At 34.9% G+C, this 17,511-nt stretch overlaps 2 protein-coding genes across 7 annotated transcripts in view; both read left to right on the top strand.

Moving 5' to 3' along the window:
* Positions 1–5,716, top strand: part of wdfy4 (WDFY family member 4) — an 87,597-nt gene extending 81,881 nt beyond the window's left edge. For all 5 annotated transcript variants that reach the window (XR_015506075.1, XR_015506074.1, XM_087279503.1 and 2 more), the window contains 4 exons: positions 1,255–1,437; positions 1,871–1,967; positions 2,625–2,745; positions 5,062–5,716. Coding sequence is in view for 3 of the 5 variants with exons in the window: in XM_087279503.1 (XP_087135629.1) it covers positions 1,255–1,437; positions 1,871–1,967; positions 2,625–2,745; positions 5,062–5,128 (468 nt within the window). In the remaining 2 variants the exon portion in view is untranslated. The remainder of the gene's footprint in view (positions 1–1,254; positions 1,438–1,870; positions 1,968–2,624; positions 2,746–5,061) is intronic.
* A 6,679-nt stretch (positions 5,717–12,395) lies between these two features.
* Positions 12,396–17,511, top strand: part of wu:fc13h05 — a 49,856-nt gene continuing 44,740 nt past the window's right edge. Inside the window, exons 1-2 of one of the 2 annotated variants that reach the window (XM_087277329.1) lie at positions 12,396–12,721; positions 12,815–12,925. The gene's annotated coding sequence lies outside the window, so the exon portion shown is untranslated. The remainder of the gene's footprint in view (positions 12,722–12,814; positions 12,926–17,511) is intronic. The other variant, XM_087277330.1, reaches the window with a different exon arrangement.

Genomic DNA, 17,511 nt, shown 5'->3' with positions numbered 1-17,511 from the left:
TGCATTACTCTTTTATTAAAGACAACTTTCCGCTTGCTTAACAGCTGACAACGCCACAGCAGCGAGACAGAGAGAAAAAGTCAATGATAATTTTTTAATTTAAACGATTCAGAAAAACTTTACTATTTACAGAGGATGAAATGACTTTTCTAAACTCACTGCAAAATATATGTACACCATTGGTGTCTAATCAACGCATTTGCCTTGTTAAAATAAGTTTTTATCTGTTTTTATTAGTTTTACTGTCATTATTTTTTTCTTTTGCTGATTATTTTTTTATTTGATGATGTTATACAGTATTACATCGGCTATTTTATATTCATATCTAAAATGCTTTGGCATTCAAGTTTGCTTTGAACTTGAGAGATAGAGAGAAGCAGATTTTTACCCAGTGGGTGCACATAGCTCCTGAATAGCATGAAAGTAAGAAAAATAGTGGATTTCTTTTTTTATTTCAAGTCTTTTTTTACTTTAACCTATTGAAAATAAACAGTGCAAAACAGTGTCACAATAAATAAAATTAATGTTAATAATTTATTAATGTTTTGTTTGTCACATCCAACTATTTATGTGATGTGGGTAAATGGTGCGTTTCAATCCGGCTACCACCGCAAGTATTTTTCAAACATGTGGGAAGCACTGTTAAGACATGTTAAATTCTTCTTTCATCATTTGCAATGTTTACAAATTGTTTTGTTAGTCTTTTTTTTTTCTTATGTATTACCAAAGATTTTCTGTAAAGCTGCTTCTGACCATGACATTTCTACTCTAAATTGTTAAGAGACATGTTTAAGGGATTATTTACAACATTCTTCATTTATTCTCTTAGGTAAGGAGAGATCTCTACTTAATTATCAAACATAGAGGAATAAATGTGCTTTATGAAATGTTAAAGTTATATAAAGCTTGAAGTATGGCCTGGTATAGGCCAATCACTATAACGAGGAATCAGTTCTCTGTATCGGCTTCAAAAATTGAAGCATCCCTATTATTAATTACTAATTATTTTAAATGTTAAAAACAGTGGTGCTGCTTATTTTTTGTGAAAACCGTGAATACATATATTTTTTAGGATTTTTTGATTGGAAAGTTCTATTGATAATAAAATTTACTGTAATTTTATTTTAAAAAGATGCATTAAATTTGATTATTAATATAAATTTCTTTACTGAGACCTACTTTTTGGACATATAAATGTATAAAGAGATCACTGACTGGTTTGTGCTTGATTAATTGTTGTTCTGTCTTTGTCAGGGTGAGATTGTGTCTTGCGCAGGCACGCATTTATACCTGTGGACCATGAAGGGGCAGCTACTGGCCTCCATTAACACTTACTATGAACCTGAAGGAAACATTCTGTGCTGCTGTTTCACTCAAAAACATGAGTGGGACCCTCGCAACGTGATCATCACTGGCAGCGCCGACGGTGTCGTCCGGGTACGAAACATTTCTCTCAGAAAGACGATTGGGCGTAGCTTTCACGTAGCCAACTTTATAATGAGAGTGCTTAAATGAGAAGTCTCCTCCAAAGACTACACCTTTGTGTTTAAGCAATAAATCTTTCCTGTAGCCTTTTTTGCTTAATAGTCAGGTAATATAGCTGCAAAATATTAAAATATGGTAACTGGGATATTGAAATGGGCCTCACAGGCTAGGCTGAGAAGTCCCACAGAAGCATTAATAGTTACATGTGCTCACTTTAGATGAGGGAGGAGCAGTTATTAAATCAAAATGCTTCTTAAATTAGGCATCAATTGGAGTCTGGACCTGCGACATCACTGGCCAGCAGATTTGATTTATGAATATAGCTTCAATTGCATTCGATTTTTTTTTCTTTCTTTTTTTCATTAACCGTGTGGTTCTGTTGCAGATATGGAAGACTGAATATACTAGAGTACAATTACCTGGACATGAGGAGTGCTCGGTGTCTCAAGGGCATGTTTTGTCATCTGCTCCTGAGGAAGCAGGTAACACTAATACACTTCACCTTAAGTGCAGAATTGAACTAGAGCGTGAATATGTGCTTTTGCTCTCGCCTCCGGTCATAGGAGCTTCCTTAATGGCCGGCGTGAAATAACAGGAACTCGCTGGGAATATTGGAAAACAATGCGCTTTATGACGTCACGGGGATCGTTATTTTCTAATATACAAGTAATGTTTGAAATTAAATAGCCAGAACAAATACTAGACATCCTTCAAAACTGCTGTGCAAATCGGATTAGGTCTGTTCTTAAGTGTGATGGTGCAAGCGCTCAGCCGGAGGTTGGTTTTTGAGCGATCTGAAGAAAAGTTCATAATGATCTACTGTTTTCGCGCGACACATTAGGGCTAGCTGCGAGGAATTATGGGGCAAAGTTATTAAACATACAGCCTGTAAACACTGATGAGCAATTTTGCTGATGTAGGCATGCAATTTAGAAAGCAATAATAACCAAATCCAATTTGGTACACATTGGTTACAGCACAGCGTCAGCGCGTGTAAGTATCAAGACGTTGAAATTAAATTGGGGGAACTCGTTGTAACAGTGAAGGCTTTATATTAGATGTATTTCTCTCAATTTAGCAGCGTGCTGACCGTAAATAATCTCTGTCTCATATCTCACTCTTGCTTTTGCTTTTCTTAGACAGCGGCTCGTGGAGGTGGGAAAGACACCTGGTGCTCTGTCGAGAGTTAAACCGCAATCAGGCCATCTCTCGTCGACGCTGCAAAAATAACCCTGCCATTACAGCTCTGGGCATATCCAGGTATTGACAAAAGGCCAGACCAAAATGTGGTCTGTAAGCTGGATCCATTTGAAATGATTAAAGGGATACTTCACCTAAAAATGAAAATTCACTCATCATTCACCCTGTTTTTTTCTTCTGTTGACCACAAAAGAAGATATTTTAACCAAACATTAGCCATCGACTTTCATAGTAATTTTTTTTCTTATTATGGATGTCAACTGCTACCGGTTTCCAAAATATTTTCTTTTGTGCTCAACAGTAAAAGGAAAGTTTTAAAACCCCCTTGAGGGTAAATAAAATGTGAGTAACTGTTCATTTTTGTTTGAACCATTCCTTTAAATGTACAATAGAATGCAGTGATAATGTATCAGACCCTCTAGTTTTTCACAATTTTTTTGTGTGATTTTTGTTTTTGTTTTTTAGATAAAAATGATTGATTTTGTGGTGGTAATTCCCATAAATTTGTGGAAAATTTTGCAGTTAATATAAAAATATAAAATATAAATCTAAAAAAATATGTATATGATATTATTTAGCATATTAGGTAGCCTACTATGTTAGGTGTGCAATTTGACACAATGACACAAATCATAAAAATTAAAGTTTCTTTATCTTGGTCTCTTGTCAAGACAAGATTTAAAACAGTATGGCTTAAGCTAAAGAAAGGTTGTATAACTTATTTTTATCCATCTTACATTCTCTCTGATTTCACTCCCCTGGACATCTGACATCATGTAACTCACATTTAGGACATGCGTGAGGGAGTTCCTTACCGTAATACAACTAAAACACAGATTGCCGTAAAACTTGTCAATTGCGGGGAAGCGTTTTCTCTCGTTAACTGCAGGGAGAGATAAACGAATCATTTATCAATTTGACGCACACCATAATACTAGCCATACATGTAAAGCACAAATAATGTCATTCAATTCGGTCACGTCCAGTGGCCATCATCGTTGAACCAATCTCCATCATTGTAAGCTGCTTGCTTTTCTGTCTGTGCCATTGCTCCATTTGTTAGATGTTTGCTCCCACTTTTATTTGCAGTCTAAAGTGCACAAAACATCCAATTTACGTTATATAATGTCTGATACCATTTTTGCATTGACTTCGCATGTAAATCACTCACTATTCATCCATGTCTGCTTACTGTTCAGGCCACAATATAACCCCCCTCTCCATGTAATGTAATGATTATGATGGCACAAGTGCGAGGTCTTTTTTTGAGACACTTAGATACATTAAATGTGCTGTGATGCAATAAGTCATGTAAAACAATTAATTGCAAACTGAAATAATTTGGTTATATGGTGTGGAATTGGATGTTTTATGAAGTTATTTAAATTTTGTGCAATTATTTAGCATTTAAAAATTACACATTTTGCAGGATACAGAGAAAATTGCGACTTTGTATTGATTCAGATTCAGCAAACGTGAAAAAAAACGAGGGGTCTAACATATGTTAAATTGTTCTCTGATTTCTACTTAGATAGTACTGTATGTAGCTTAGATAAGGGCAAACCAGATCTATTTCCAACCCTGGAAATAAGCCCTAATATGAGATGATTGGTATGGTTGGACCATATTTGGAAGGGTTGTGAATATTAATGAGCTCTGCTATAATGCACCTACAGCTCATGCAATGACACACACACACACACACACACACAGCATGATGTACTCTCAAATAAACACGGTCAAAATAGTGATAGTTCACTTGTCAAAAAATACTTCAACAAATAGATGGATTTCTTGTTAAATGAGAATCTTTTCAGCTGTTGTAAAAACTAGTCTTATTTATGCCACCAGAGTAGCCTAGTTTAGTTTTAAGTCATGTTGTGGATGAAGAATAGGCTGATTCTATAATTACCCTCTACAAACTAACCGAAAGAAATTTATTTAGAGTATTATGAAATATAAAAGCACAGGGAGCAATTACTATCTACCTTTACAGATGCAAACAGATGCATTTTATTAAGTTTATTGCTGTCCCTTTATTACAGAAAAATCACTGTAGGAGCTGAGTGATATGACATGATGCAAAAATGTCCATTAAACACTTTTAGATGTGTTTTCCTTATTACAAAAGTGCACCTCTCTGTTTCCTCATCTACAAATTTCACAATATACACGTTAAAACTAACAAAATATACTGTTAAAACAGACCTTATGCTTCTTCGGGTGGCACAGAGTAAATTTATAATCTGTATATCCCACATTTTGCATTATAAATCATCATGAATAGGTATATACAGGATCCAGACTTTCATTCTATGACACCTTTGAGCTCAGCATGATTAGCAGTCTGAATGTATGGCTTTAATGTGATTTCAGAACGCACGGCACACTGCTGGTAGGTGATGCCTGGGGCAGGGTGTTCGGCTGGTCCTGCGAGAGCTAGGATCAATCCATCATCCGTCAGTCAGCGTTAACGTAGGCTGTAACTGCAGCCACACGGCAGCAGAGAGTCCAGCTTAAGTGCTGCCTACGTCTGCACTTTGCTCTCACCACTTCCAGCAGGACTGCTGACTTCAGGAGAGCCGCTCTGGGTCTGGTGAATTACAGGGATGACGCATTCTTTCTTGGACTGGGTGAGGCTCGCTGGCCGGGGCCGGAAACACAACACTGCTTATTTAAGAAATGAAAGATGATGCCATTGAAAAAAAAAGAAAAGAAAAATCAGTCTCGGTTTTATTGTATAGTAGCTCTGTTCCTCTAGCTGGACGTTCTGGATGTTTATTTTATAAACACCGGTTTGCTGGAGTTTCAAAGCCAGTCGCTTGTGTGCCATTTGGTATTTTTGTTTTAAATCACACTGATGGACGTACTGAATGTGCGCTCATGAAGCAGCAGGGTTCTGCTTAATAGCTGTGTTTTATGCTGCACGCAAGATTTATTTTTTTTTAAATGCAGTGTATATTGTATATCAGTATGATTTTATTAGTTCACTGTGTAATGAAATCAAAATAAAATTGTGTGCTGGTTACAATGGGATCATGCTATCTCAGGCTGGGCAGAAAGCACTACTTTTAAAGGGCTGAATCAACCCTCCTCACCCAATTAGAGTCAGACTTTCCATTGGCATCATGCCCCAGATTCCCGTCGTGAAGGGTGCGGAACTGCGAAGCTGCATTTACACACATTCCACGATTGGGAGAATTGTGAAATAAATGCCACTGAATTATGGCATACAGGAAGAAGTGGTGATATGCTGTTTTGACTGTAAATAATTCATGTTGCTTGCATTTAAGTTTTAAATTTGTTTACATTAATAAGAGTTAACATAAAGCTTTTTGTTCACATATTCCATTAAACATTTTAAGTACAAAGCAGAATAAATAAGTTTGTTTTTTACATGAATAAATAGGTTTCTATTGTATTAAATGACAATGAAACATTATTCATGCATATTATGGTCACTTATATTTTATTTTATTATTTAAAATTATTTATTTGACAATTTATTGTATTCTAATTTTAAATATTAAATTAAATATTATGATTTTAATGTCAAACCTGTACCTTTCATGTAAACACCAAAATGGGCCATCTCGTCTTTGACCTATAGACCTTAACGTTTTGGTTTGTTAATAGTTTGTTATACTCACCTATAAGAAATATTAAATATAATCACAATTGAGTTTTTAAAAATATATTTTAGTGTATTTTAAATTATTTCACATGCTGATTTGGACATTTCTTATTATTATCAGTGCTAGAAATAGTTATGGTCATACTATTTTAATTATTATTATACATTTACAATTCTCTACTATCACTTTTGATCTGATGAATGTGCTATTTATTAATAAAAGTAATATATTTCCTCAAATATTAATTTTGCCTACCCTAACATTTGGATGGTATCATTTATACATTAGATTTACAAATTCTGTAAAATAAATAAATTTATTTGTACATCTTACTTGATATCACAAAAATGATTTTAAATTACGTTTATTGTGCTCTTAATCTCATATCTGAATAGGTTTATGTTTAGTTTAATACACAGATTTCTTATGGTTTAATTGAGGAGGAACGTTTTGTTTCTGTAGTGTGGTAAAAAAAAAAAAATTCATTGTTGTTAGTTTCAAAAAACATGTTTGTATTGGCTGTTTTTACTTACCCTCAATCCGCCTAACCCCAAACCTCATCCCAACATTATCAAACTATGCCTTGTTGTGGCGAATGCAACTATTGTTCATTTAATCACCAGTTTTACAATGAAAAATATATCTATTTAACCAGCTAATGCATATTTAATCTTATTAATTTCACCGGCGTCGTCAACACATAAAGTGTAAATGTGTAACATCATCTATTAAAGATGCCAGTAGTACTAATGATTCTTATGACTTGAATAGCATCATTTAGTCATGACCTTCAATGATGCTTCTGTTTGCATGCAGCCCGATTAATAATAGCCGGTATTTTCTGACATCCTTAATGAGTCATGAGCGAATGTGTTTATTCTACACAAATGCTGGCGTATTTAGGCTTTCTGTGAATTGTCCAGTTGTACATGTGGTTCCCAGGCAGCATCCAGCAGTTGATGTAATGTTTTTGGTAGTTGTGTCTAGGCTACTGCGGTAGTTAAATCCATAGAATCAACACAGATGTCTGTTACGTTTAAGAATATGGGTCACATCATGCAGAGCAACACAACAGAACTGTAATATAGATGCTGAATAAGTAGTTGATGTTTAAAGCTGTTATTGTTATTTGCACATTTGCGTATAATTAATTCTTACATTGTATTAAACAGTTAACGCTGTGTAATATGCAAATATTGCAAGAGGGTAGAGTTAGTTCACAAATGTTTTATATACTTACTGTTCATGTAATTGTAAACTCTGGGTAAATACAGTTAAAGTCAAAATTATTAGCTCTCTTGTGAAATTTTAATTCTTTTAAAAATATTTCCCAAGTGCTGTTTAATGGAGAGAAGATTTTTCAACACATTTAAAAAAAATAATACCTTCTAATAATACCGCTAATTCATTATAGCTAATTTAATTGGTCTTTGAAGACAGTAAATAATATTTCTCTTGTTATTTTATAAGATACTAGTTTTCAGCTTAAACTGCAAATGTGTTTTTTTGAGGAACAGTTTAACATTTACTATTATATTTTGGATTTTAACGGGTTTTAATAAAATAAAAAAGGGTTTTATAATTTTTTTGTCAATTAAGTTTTATTGAAGACAGATTTAGAGTGAAAAGGATTCTCTTCAAACATAAAATTACCACAGCTCCACAATAAAGAGACTTACAGAAACAAGTGTATGTATAGAATAACAGTAAAAGTGGCAAAAACCAAGTATGTTGACTTTACGAGTGATCAAACTAATTAGTTTTTTTTTCTCTACGCAACACCTTCAAAACAATCATTCTGGCTCAAAGCAGCTTTCCGCGAACTTGACAGCCTTGTCTGGGTCCGTGAAGCAATGTTCCTTGCTGTTATACGTGACTCTTACTTTTGCTGGATACTGTAGACCAGGGGTTCTCAACTGGTTTGGCCATCGGACCCACATTTTTACATGGTCATCAAGCTGCGACCCAAATTTTTAGGAACTATAATTCAATTTTAGGAATTATACTTAATTTTTATTTATTTGTTAACATTAACAAGCAGTGATCGATACATCATAAGAAATTTACCAAGACTTACAAATAAACACTATTTTATTGCTGTCATTTAACAAAATAGATCAAATTATAGAAATATTACAAAGTAAAAACGACAAATATTGTTAATAATAAACTCTTAATAAAACATGTTTTCTGGTTTCTAAATGTTGTTTTAACATAGAAGGTTTCATGCTCTCTTATGAGAGCACCTCACTACATATGACACTAAGGCTTTAAGTCTTTTTTGTCGTCAATATATATATATATATATATATATATATATATATATATATATATATATATATATATATATATATATATATATCTCCATACTTAACATATTTGGGGTCGTACTTGGGCTTCGACATATTTGTCGCATTAATTAAATGGAATTTCACTTGTCAAATGGTAGGGTTGTCGCGCAATCATTTCAAAATAAAAGTCCGGTATTAGCAAAATAAGTAAAAAAATTAAACTTTTGTTCTGTTTTTTTGACCACACACTCCGCGACCCACTGAAAATGTTCCCGCGACCCACTTTTGGGTCACGACCCACCAGTTGAGAAACACTGCTGTAGACTATACTTGACGCTGGGATGGTCCCTTAAAGCTCCCTTGCTCACTTGAAAAGCACTTGGTGCTTCACAATCGCTGGAGTTTAATCGGGAAAAATGTTAATTCTCTGTCTTTTGAATGTAACTTGCTGCATCTTAGCCACTCTCTGCAGGATTTTTTCACAATTTGTTTTTGTGATATAGCTCAGCTCTTAACTATGCAATGTAATGTAATATGTATTTATATAGCGCTTTTATTGTGTATGGCCATACACCTAAAGTGCTTCACAATCATGAGGGGGGTCTCTCTAGTCTACACGACCACCAGTGTGTAGCATCCTCTTGGATGATGCGACGGCAGCCAAAGGACAACAGCGCCAGTGCGCTCACAACACACCAGCTATTATGGAGTAGAATAAGAGAGAGTGATAGAGTCAATTTAGTGGATGAGGATGATTGGGAGGTCAGGATGTTAAAGGGCCAATGGAGGGAATTTGGCCAGGACACGGAGGTTATTCCACTACTCTTTACGAGAAGTGCCAAGAGATTTTTAATGACCACAGAGAGTCAGGACCTTGGTTTAACGTCTCATCTGAAAGACGGCGTCCACTGACAGTATAGTGTCCCCTTCACTTTTTTGGGGGCATTAGGCCTCCCTCAGACTGCAGGTTGAGTGCCCCCTACTGGCCTCACTAACACTACTTCCAACAGCAACCTAGTTTTCCCATGTGGTCTCCCATTCAGGTACTGACCAGTCTCAGCCCTGCTTAGCTTCAGTGAGTAACTGGTCTTGGGCTGCAGTGTGAAAGAACTATGAGCAATGAAATGACAATTGATAATGATAATCTAAATTAAACAGGGCTTAAGTTCCTAATTATATATGTACATTTTTGGGTGAACTATCCCTTTAATGCGTCTAAATCATATATGCAATTTATTGTCTTTTCAAACAGTACTTAAAATTTGTGCATTTTAAATGCTACACTGTCGTTTTTTACATTTTTCAAATCAAACAGGGCATAAGTTCTTATAAGTTTACTAACCATATTCCTAAAGTGCAATTTAATCGATTAATTGATTAAAATAATTAATTTATTTCATTTCATATTATAGGAAATACTGTGAAAATGTCCTCACTCTGTTAAACATCACTTGGGAAATATTAGAAAATACAAATTTCAAAGGAGAGCTAATCATTTTGCCATCAACTTTATGTATTATAAACATATTTAAGTCTCATATCTTATTTACAAAAACGACTAGAGTCTGTTTTACTCTTAGACTATAAGAACTCCCAGAACTGACTTGTTGGACAGGCACACTATCTACCAAAAAATTCATCCAGATGTGTTGTGTAACTTTGCAGTTAGCCAAGGGTCTGTGAGTGGGGAGAGTCTGGCAGACAGCAGGGAAGGAGCTGTGATTACTGGGAGCTCCCACCAGGCCACGCTCCACTTGGCTCTCTGGGGAAGAGGGCTAATTGTTGCTCCCCTCCAACCTTTGGAGACTGTCTTCTCCTAATAGCTGTCATTAAGCAGCATGAATAATCCAGCGGTGGGGGTCGGTCATAAAGAAAATGGGGAATCTGAGATCAAGCGTTCCATAAGGTTATATCTCCACTGTGCATTGGTGTGAATGGGGAGATCAGTGTATTCAAAATGCGGAAAATAGAACGATGTTGTGCATTCTGTCAGTGAGATGCAGCAGCAATGTGAGTTACCTACCTAAGCGAGTCTTCCTTTTTTTGCATTACAAACAAGCATAATGGTAAATTTATGCTGGATAATAAGCACACATTTTGTTTTCTGCATGAATTACTTGTAGCACAATGGATGTTCCCCAAACTGGAAGTGCAACCCATGCTTTGTCCCAATGAGCTACAGTATATACTGTATGGACCATGGACAGAAAGGGTTTTTCAGCCACGGATAAACTTTCGTTAAAAGGTTGATGTGATTATTTTCAGTTACATACACTGCAAAAAATGCTTTTCTTACTTAGATTTTTTTTTCTTGTTTCGAGTCCAAATATAAAAAAATTCTCAAATCAAGAAGAATTTTCGAGACAAGCAAAACATATAGTCTTGTTTTGAGAAATAATATGCTAATATTAAGTGAGCTTTTCCTTAAAACAAGCAAAATAATCTGCCAATGGGGTAAGCAAAATAATCTTAAGTCAAAAGGAAAAACAAGAATATTTTGCTTACCCCATTGGCAGATTATTTTGCTTGTTTTAAGGAAAAGCTCACATAATATTAGCATATTATTTCTCAAAACAAGACTATATGTTTTGCTTGTCTAGAAAATTCTTCTTGATTTGAGATTTTTTTGATATTTGGAATCGAAACAAGACAAAAAACCTAAGTAAGAAAAGCATTTTTTTGCAGGGTACGGTTGTTTCTACAGCACTGAAAATATAATTTAATTCAAATATAATCAGTTAAAGCCTTCATTTAGTTGTTCAAACACAAGACAACAGAAACACAACAGAAGCAACAGGAGAGCGCTGAAACTCCACTGAAAATACAGTGGTGAAATAAATTTCCATAATTTAAAGAAATGATGTGAAAACAATGGAAATTAATCCAGTACTACTCAGCCCCTCTGAGACCCTCTTTATATTCTATGTCAATCAGGCCATTAAGATCGTATTTTTAAATAAACCAGATCTTAAACGCTGTGATTTTTTACATTGTCACGACAGTTTATTGAAGTGCTTGAGCTGGCTTATTGAAAATTAAAGGTCTCTGTGGATATACCCTATTTGCACACTATGTACCCTAAACAAATATTAAAAAAAAAAAAAATAGTGTGTCCTAAACTAAATAAATGATTAATCCAGAGTTACCTGGAAGGTATACTAAAATATTTTCAGTGCAAATTCGATGTTCACACTAATGGATAATATTGCCCACAAAATATAGCCTTCTGGATGAGAATTTGATCAAACATGGGAAAAACAAAAAAAAATTAAAAATAACATTAATCATCGTGCAAGACTTTTGCATAAAAGACCTGCAAATGGCCAATTAACATGCCACCTCATCTCCAATATGGTCGGAAATCAATTATATAAGAAATGTGGAGGATATTTGACAACAAGATGATTGACAGGGCAGGTAAGTAAACAACAGTCATGTAAATATATACAAGTCTTAGGTTGCCTATTCATCTGTTAAGTAGGTCTATCCTATGTACTTGTCTTGCATTAATATTTTTAGGATTAAGTAATATGGAAAAGGTGCAAAAATAGCCTGCATCTTGACTGTGTTGCCAAGGCTTGTTAGATTAAAATTAATAAGTAAATAATAAAATCATAATAAACTCAAAGAATTTATGCAACAATTAAATTAACCAAAAACCAAAATGCTGCCACATGCATCTGTTTAATTTGGTAAATTCTCTCTTAACTCTTAAATTGAAGCACTTTAGCTAAAGGACGCTTAATTGGTATTGCTTAAATAAGTGGACATGGCAACATATGAAGAGCAAAGCAGCCTTCCAAACAAAACAAGATGCCTATGTTTAGTTAAAATCCGTAACCGCAACGAGTTTTAATAACGAGTCCAAAACCAGCCATACCAAATGGCAAGACGTCGAACGTTGCTATGGGTGTCGTACCACTACGTACTGTAGCCATCGTCCACATTTCTAGAATGTTCCCTAAACGTTATACTGATAGACAATTTTAGAGGATTCGCTCGCGTAATTAAATGCGATTGTCTCAGCTGAAACGTGTGGCCTACGCGTTATACTTTTGAGGAAACAAAATTAAAAATGGAACTTTTGGAGTTTCTCTTGAAGAAAGAAAGGTAAGGTGATATTTACAGAACTGCAATTTTAAACGTTTCGTCTCAGTAAACTGAAAATGACTCGTAAAAATTCTGCTACAATTCTTTCCCAAGACACTTGAATTGCAGTTGTCAGTAAAAGAGCTGTGTAAAAATTCTTCAGCTTTCCTCTGTTGGAGTTCCTCAGCGAAAATAGCTGCATATGTGTTCTGGAACGACATGAGCGTGAGTAAACAATCACAGACTTTTTTTTTTTGCTGAATGTGCAGCTCAGTGCGGAAAACGCGTATTTTTTTCTTTATATTTGGTCAAGGGTGTTGTTCAAAGCAGAATTGAGAGCAGATGAATTCGCTCTGATGGCCTAATATGTACGCGTCTCTGTAGTTTGTGGCATGCTGTGTTGTGGATTTTTCTCCCTCGAGAACAGCGAACATTCTAGCTTTGTTCTGGGCTTTTGTACTCGCAACATCTGCACAAGTTCCATACAAAACAGTTGTACAGAGGCCTTTTTCTCTGAGAAGATCCGGACAGCAAATGCTCCACTGCTGTAGCACGGCTCTCCCGCAGAGCAAAAACAAAGCGGGACAGCAGAAGGTCATCGGAAGTTTAGATGAGTCGAGTCGGACATCAGGCTTGATGAAGAGCACCGTTTTAACATTTATTATACTACTCATTTTTAAAAGATGCTGAAATAATTGTTTATTAGATGCTAGTGTTTATAATCAGATACTGGTACTTATTGAAACTTTTTCATGCTCTTGCATATTTCATAAGTGACTAGCATTTGATCTGTATTTAACAGCAAAGACTATAGAATACACTTAAAGGGGCTTTGTTACTAGTAACAAATGTACTATTTTTTTAGATTGATTTCTATGGTGATCTGATGGTGAGAAATCAATTCAGTTTTCACCACTGTTCTTGTGACTACGTTTTACAGTACCTAATTTAGATTCTTGTACCCGTCATACTTAGCTGTCACAGATATGAGAAGGAGCAATACCCATGCAAATCTCAACCTTACTTGAAAAAAATTACATTTCCACTAAAATAGCAAAACCATTTCTAAGATTTTTGTGTGTGTGTGTGTGTAAGCAAGTATTTTACATTATTTTAAAAATGTTTTCAAACAATTATATTTGATTTATCAAAGTCACACAAGTGCCAATTTCACATCTGGCACATCCATAACAACGCTTTTTTTTCATAAATACAAAAATGTCAAATAAAATCAATCATTTTTGTTCTAGCCAAGTCTTATCCTTTTGATTAGCATTATTTATTTTAGGTTGTGCAGTTTAATTCACAGATCTTCTATAAAGTGTTTTGTATACTGTAAACTTGCTAACTTTTTTTGGTCACATCCATAATCTCTTATTTTCCTCATTTCAATTTTTAAAAATGATCACATAACACTGTGGTTAGTTGTTTTGTAAAATATAAACAGAGGTTTCAGCATATTGTTAAAATAAACTTTCTCTGTGAATTTATGTTTTGAGTTGTTGCTGCAAATGTCACACGCATAATGCTGGAATTGCTCATATATTAAACATAGTAATTCAGTTTTGTTATCTAGTGCATTTCTATAATAGTTCAGCATAGTTTCTAGACAGGTCATCTTTATTTCTATAGCACATTTACAGTGTAGATTGTGTCAAAGCAGCTTATTCGATAAAGAAAAGGAACTAAAAGGCTATAACAGTATTTTAGATTGTGTCAAATGGGTAGAATGCTGGTGTAGAATGCTGGTGTAGTTCTAGCTAAATAAAAACTGATTTAGTTCAATTTAATACTAGTTCTAGGCACTATGCATTTAGCCTTAAAAGAAAGGGAAAAAAGTAAAATCTATTATGTTCTAGTATCCATCACATACTTCCTGGTTTCAAATAAGTAGTATGTAACAAATAAGTACTATTATCTAAAGATAGGATTAAAAATCTAATGAGTAAGTACTGGAATCTATTAAATAAAGACTTGTATCCGATTAATAAGTGCTAATATCTTTTAAAGGTCTTGAACTTAACTTGAACTGAAAGGTTGTGAACTGCTTTAAATGTGCATTTTTTGCTCAATGTGTGACTTTATTTCAACTGAACCATGAAGACACAACAGAACATAGAGTAGCGTTTTTTTATCACAGCTTTGACAGTGAGAGTGGTTGAGCTCAAGCACATTAAATGAAAGCAAATGAGAAACGTCTTCAATTGGGTGGGACACGTCAGATACTAGAGACCATTTAATTGGTGTCGGTGATGGTATGATGTGACAAACTGTTAACCTTAGGTGTGTAAATCTTCTAAATGTTTTTTTTTTATATTTTGGAGCTCTACTATACGAATACTAACATCTAAAAAGCGTTATTTTGATTTTGCAGGGATTTTAAAGCAGTATCAACTAAAGAAAATCCTCTAGTAGCTAATGGAAGGCATACTAGTATATAAAAAAGTACTAGTAACATAAAATAAATACTATTGTGTTGCGACTGAAGGTTAAAAAAGGCTTTGAAGAATAAAATAATGTTTCTGAGCGCAGGAGAAACAGTATTCTTCTCTCTGACTCCCTCTGCATCTCCAGCTCAGGCCGCTCTGCCATTCTCACAAACGCTGCATCTGCTCATTAATATGCGCTGTGACCACAATGAAGGGGGAGAGTCGCTCTCTTTAACCTTTGTGCATGCGGCTAATTGTGCTAAGTAGAGGCGCTTAATAGACTGGAAAATAATCACCATATATCTCACGAAGAGAAGCAAATGACCTTCTCAAAAGACAATAGCCATCTCAGTTTAATACGTCGGTGATTTTATGATATTAAATGTCAAAGCATTTGGGCTCCTCTGAATAATTAAATCAAATAAATTATTGCACCTAGGCAGAACCATCTTGTAGACTAACCCAATTATAATGCACTGTAAAGCTAATTATTAAGCATGATTACAATTAGTATGATTTTAATAAATGTAACCATTAAAGGGTTCATCACAGTCACTGGCTCTTAGCTGCGTGTGGGAGAGAGAGACGGACTGAAAACTCAAGAGCGGACGATGAGAGAGGACAGAATGAGCTGAGACCTCATCATGTGCTTTGTGTCTAGTACTTTTTGCTTATAATTTAGGGTGTATTTATACAAATTGTATATCATACATTACAAGCACAGACACACACACACACACACACACACACACAAACAAAAATATCACTCAGTCAGTGTAAAAAAAATTTTTATACCCAAAAAATTTAGAACTTAAAATTCATTTTATGACACATTAAAAGATTTTATTTTTAGGGATCTTATTGCATCCCCAAAATATGAATTAGTTGTATTTTTTTTACTGTATACTTTGGCAATGTCTTTCAAAACATTATTATTATTTTTTTTTTCAGGAAGAATAATACAATTATTTAAATAATTTAAATATTACGATTATTGCATCATATACCGCCCCTTTTCCAGTTGTACACATTTGATGCTCTGCAAAGCTCAGTTTCAAGTGAAAATGGGCCCTATCATACACCCAGTGCAATGTGGCGCAAGGCGCGGCGCAATAGTCTTTTGGTAGTTTCAGCCCACCTGTCAGGTTTCAGACCATATGGGGCACAGCATGTGTTTTAGGATATAACTCAGGTTTTTGAACACACTTCGTTTTTGTTGTTCATTTATTCGTTTGCTGGAAATTAGAACTGAATTTAGAAATAGTTTTGAAACGAATATTTGCGCTTAACAAACACAATTAAGTATTTATAGACTAATTGATGTCTGTGCGTAAAGGTTTCCCCATCCAAGAGCAAATGTGAAAGTGATCCATTATCTCTCATTCTCACGCAGTAGATGCTCTGTTTAACAGTTTTCTGTTAAAAAAACTTTTTAGATTTTGCTTGTGAAATGCTCATTTTTTTCCACTTAGACTTACTTTGCGTCCTGTAAATAGCGAATGCGCTCTTGGCGCGACGCAGCTGGCTCTTAAAGGTAATGGTAGATGAGACTCTAATTGGTTTATTCTCAAAACACACCTATAACTCATTAAGAAAATAAACTCAACCCTTTTAGACCATGCGCCACGGCGCAAAGCAGATTTTCCCGTCCTTAAATTAGCAAAAACACGTTCTGACATGCCCTGAAAGCGTTTGCGCCCTGCGTTTTGCGCTCTGCGCATGGACCGTCAAAATAGAGCCCAATGTGTGTGTGCACTAAGCCTCAGAGACAAGCAGAGCACACACATCTGAAGTCATCTTAATGTGAGCGCTTTATTGGTCAAATACATGCACATTTGTGTCAAAATGCGGTGTTTAGTAATTATTCATAATAACTAGAGCTGCACGATTCTTGGAAAAATGAGAATCGCGATTTTTTTTGCCTAAAATAAAGATCACAATTTTCTCACGATTCTATAGATGTAAAAAAAAATTAATGTGAGTGGGCTATTATTATTGTTATTCTCAAACATGTGGTAAAACAGCAATAGGCGTTGTGTAGCTGTACTGTTGGTTAAAATGGTAAATTTTGTATAGAATTGGAATGGTGGACTTGAACAGACTTTAGATTTGCTCCTGGTCATTATTGCTGATAATAGTTCTGATGTTGAATTATTGTGTTTGAGACATATGCTTACAATTTGCTTACAATTCATTTTCTGCTTAAAATCTGTCACTGACGTGATTTTCGTGAATGCAGAAGACTGGGTGGCTATTTTTGCATTTCGGCGGGTTTTGGATACTTTTTAGGCTACATCTGGCAACACTGTGTGCGCTTTTCGGCTTCATTTTCACTGCTAAAAGCGGTTCACTTCCCGCGCGGCTCCCAAAAGATCACTCTTG

This window comes from Danio rerio, chromosome 13 (genome assembly GCF_052040795.2).
Source record: "Danio rerio strain M-AB ecotype USA chromosome 13, GRCz13ab, whole genome shotgun sequence".
NCBI classification, from domain to species: domain Eukaryota; kingdom Metazoa; phylum Chordata; class Actinopteri; order Cypriniformes; family Danionidae; genus Danio; species Danio rerio.
This window is presented reverse-complemented; position numbering and strand designations above follow the sequence as displayed.